This window comes from Sprattus sprattus, assembly GCF_963457725.1.
Source record: "Sprattus sprattus genome assembly, chromosome: 6".
NCBI lineage: Eukaryota > Metazoa > Chordata > Actinopteri > Clupeiformes > Clupeidae > Sprattus > Sprattus sprattus.
This window is the reverse complement of record NC_137925.1, coordinates 24,368,125-24,370,964: the sequence shown is the minus strand read 5'-3', so window position 1 is coordinate 24,370,964 and position 2,840 is coordinate 24,368,125. Positions and strand designations below refer to the sequence as shown.

The 2,840-nt window shown below is 53.6% G+C and overlaps 1 protein-coding gene across 1 annotated transcript; it reads right to left on the bottom strand.

The window, feature by feature from the left end:
• Window positions 1-244: 244 nt before the first annotated feature.
• Window positions 245-1,552, bottom strand: gpr101 (G protein-coupled receptor 101; the record flags this gene model as incomplete). The annotated part of the gene is made up of 1 exon (XM_080840191.1): window positions 245-1,552. One exon carries the CDS (start codon window positions 1,550-1,552, stop codon window positions 245-247), a length of 1,308 nt encoding a protein of 435 aa, XP_080696317.1.
• Window positions 1,553-2,840: the final 1,288 nt, after the last annotated feature.

Genomic DNA, 2,840 nt, shown 5'->3' with positions numbered 1-2,840 from the left:
CCCAACATTATTCCTCATAACACAATCACATAGCAATCAGGCACTGTCGAGGTGACAACAGAATGTTGAGGAAAGGAATTACAATAGAGGTATGCCTAGGTAAACCTTGGAATCATCTGTCTGATTAAGCGTCCACACTGCACCTTTTACCTCAGAGGAGACCGTCATCCCAACTGAGGTTTGACCTCATAATACCCTCACAAGACATACAGCAGTGGTCCATGTGCAACCTGTGCTGCTGTGATCACTTACTGTGGACGGTCAACTCCTTCTCTGAGCTCAAGCTGATGGAGGTGGTCTCCTTGCGGCTGTCTCTGGACCTCCTGTCCGTGGGCGAGGATGAGGAGACCGTGCCCTCCTCCCAGGTGCGCAGTGGGCGGACACGTGCCACCTGGCTGGGGTGCCCTGTCGGGGGTTGCCCCAGCCGCCCGTCCGTCACGGTGAAGCAGCTCTCGACGGCCGAGCCCCTTCCCGGCCGTCCGGGCCTGCAGATTGTGCCGCAGAGCAGCGCCAGGAACTCCTTGCGCACGCTGCGGTGCATGTAGCCGTAGATGTAGGGGTGCAGGCAGCACTGCAGGAAGAAGAGGATCAGTGCCAGCGAGGTGAGCCAGGGCGGCACCGGGCGGCTGGAGCACATGGCCACCGTGCTGAGGACGCTGTACGGGCCCATGCTCACGATGTAGGAAGCCATGATCACAAACACCACCCGCGCCGCCTTGCAGTGGTAGTGGAAACGTCTGTGGCGCACGCGGATCGGGTAGCCGGCCGAGGAGGACACGTCAGGGTGAGAGGGCTGCTGCTGGGATCTCTGCGGACTAGTGCATGAGGCCTGGGACTCTGGGGGCTGCAGGTGGTTGTTGGCCTGGATGGGGTGCACCAGGGCGTTCTGCCGGCGGGCGGCTCGGAATACCATCCAGTAGCAGCCCAGCATGATGAGCACGGGGAGCCAGAAGGACAGCGCCGACACCAGGGCCGAGTAGGAGTAGCTGGAGGACCACACCACCGTACAGGCATTGTGGTGGCGGTCGAACTCGATGGAGCCCCAGCCGTAGAGTGGTGGCGTGCTCTGGAGCACGCTCAGGAGCCAGGTGAGGGCGATGAGGTTGGTGCCCAGGTGCGGCGTCATGCGCGTGGGGTAGGAGAGCGGGTGGATGATAGCCAGGTAGCGGTCAACGGACACCACCATGATGGTGTTGACGCCCGTGAAGGCAAAGAGGTGCATGAGCACCACCAGGGCCTGGCAGAGGCGGGCGTCTAGTGGCCACACTCCGGGGGCGGCAGCAGCGATGGCGAAGGGCATGACCAGCACCGTCTGCAGCAGGTCGGCCAGCAGCAGGTTGAGTACGAAGCGGTTGGCCACGTGCAGCAGCTGAGGCTTGCGCTGGAACACCAACAGCACTACCACGTTGCCGAAGAGCGACGTGCACACGATGGCCGAGATCAGCACCATCTTCACCGTGCTGTTGACCATGGATGGGCCCCAGTCGCCCCAGGGGCCCCAGGGTGTGCTGGAGTTGGCAAAGCCCTCTCTGGGAGCCTCCAAGGTGGGCATGCTGACGGCGAGGGCTGCAAGCGAGGAGACAGATGCATGTGTGGTGCTCTGTCTCTGACTCTCCCTCTGTCCTCACGGATTAAAAAAAAAATCTGCCACTGGTTTCACCTTGAGGGAGGAGAATATCAGAGAAGTGTCAGCAAGGCACAGCAGGAGGAGAGACATGGGTTTGCCCGAATTTAGACATGACAAACCTGCTGCATCAGCGTTTGTCTACTAAAATCCCTTTCCTTGTTTACTGTATAAGCTGCTTTATGGAACAAAAGCTAAAATAAGACACAATTTGAGAACAAATCTGAGAAAGATGTGGTGCTGCCAATGCATGGCTTTCAAATGTGAAAAGAAATGTGTTTCTTGCTTCCCCTCAATTATTCAAAACGTTATTGGTGATGAAACTGAAAAAGGGACCTTTTGGCCATGAAACAACAACTCAGATGTTAAAATAAATGGCATTAGGAAACCCGCCCTTTAACAACGGGAACCAGCAACAAGCGACGAATTCTGACTTCTTCCTTAGCAGAATTTCATTGTTCGAATGAACACAAGATGTTCAGACAATTGATGACTCGCCTGTCATTTTCGTTTTTCTTCAAATGACAACGCTTCTCAGTCATACATTACCTAACGTATTACCTTTACGTTCTCATCGAGGAGAGAAGAATCCTTTTACGGGGATTGTTATTGTCATCATCAACGGGTCTTTGTCGGTGATATTTGCAGGCTGGTATCCCGTTGCTCTTTCCCATTGATGCCGCTTCGCTCTGATCACAACACCGCTCTCCCATTTTGGTCACCGCTGTACAATCAATGGCAGTGGCAGCAGCCCCTTGAGTCCGACGCAGCACATACCACCAAGTGTCAGTCAGTGGAGCGTCTAATTCAGACGTGCAAACCTGTTACAGGCTCCCTTCTTCTGAAGCCATCGTTGCATTTTTATATTTTTTCAGTCGCTGATGCATTGAGAAATAATTGATAGGGAGTCGTTCGACCACTTGAACCATAAAAATGACGACATAGACCCAACGCGGTAGCCTATAGTTCACTGTTCGCCTGTCACCAGCTAGGCTCCCAGCATCACATTGAAGACCGTTCGTCAGGCATGTATCATGACCTCCAATACACGTTAGGTTAGGTTGTTATCATAGATAACGTTGAGGAATGAATTCATCAATAGAGCTTGGCGGCATTTGATTTTATTTGATTTATTTTATTTTATAGCCTAGCCTACAGAAGAGGGCATCCAGTTACGTCATTGATCTAAACCACGTAAGACCTACATATTTAAAAA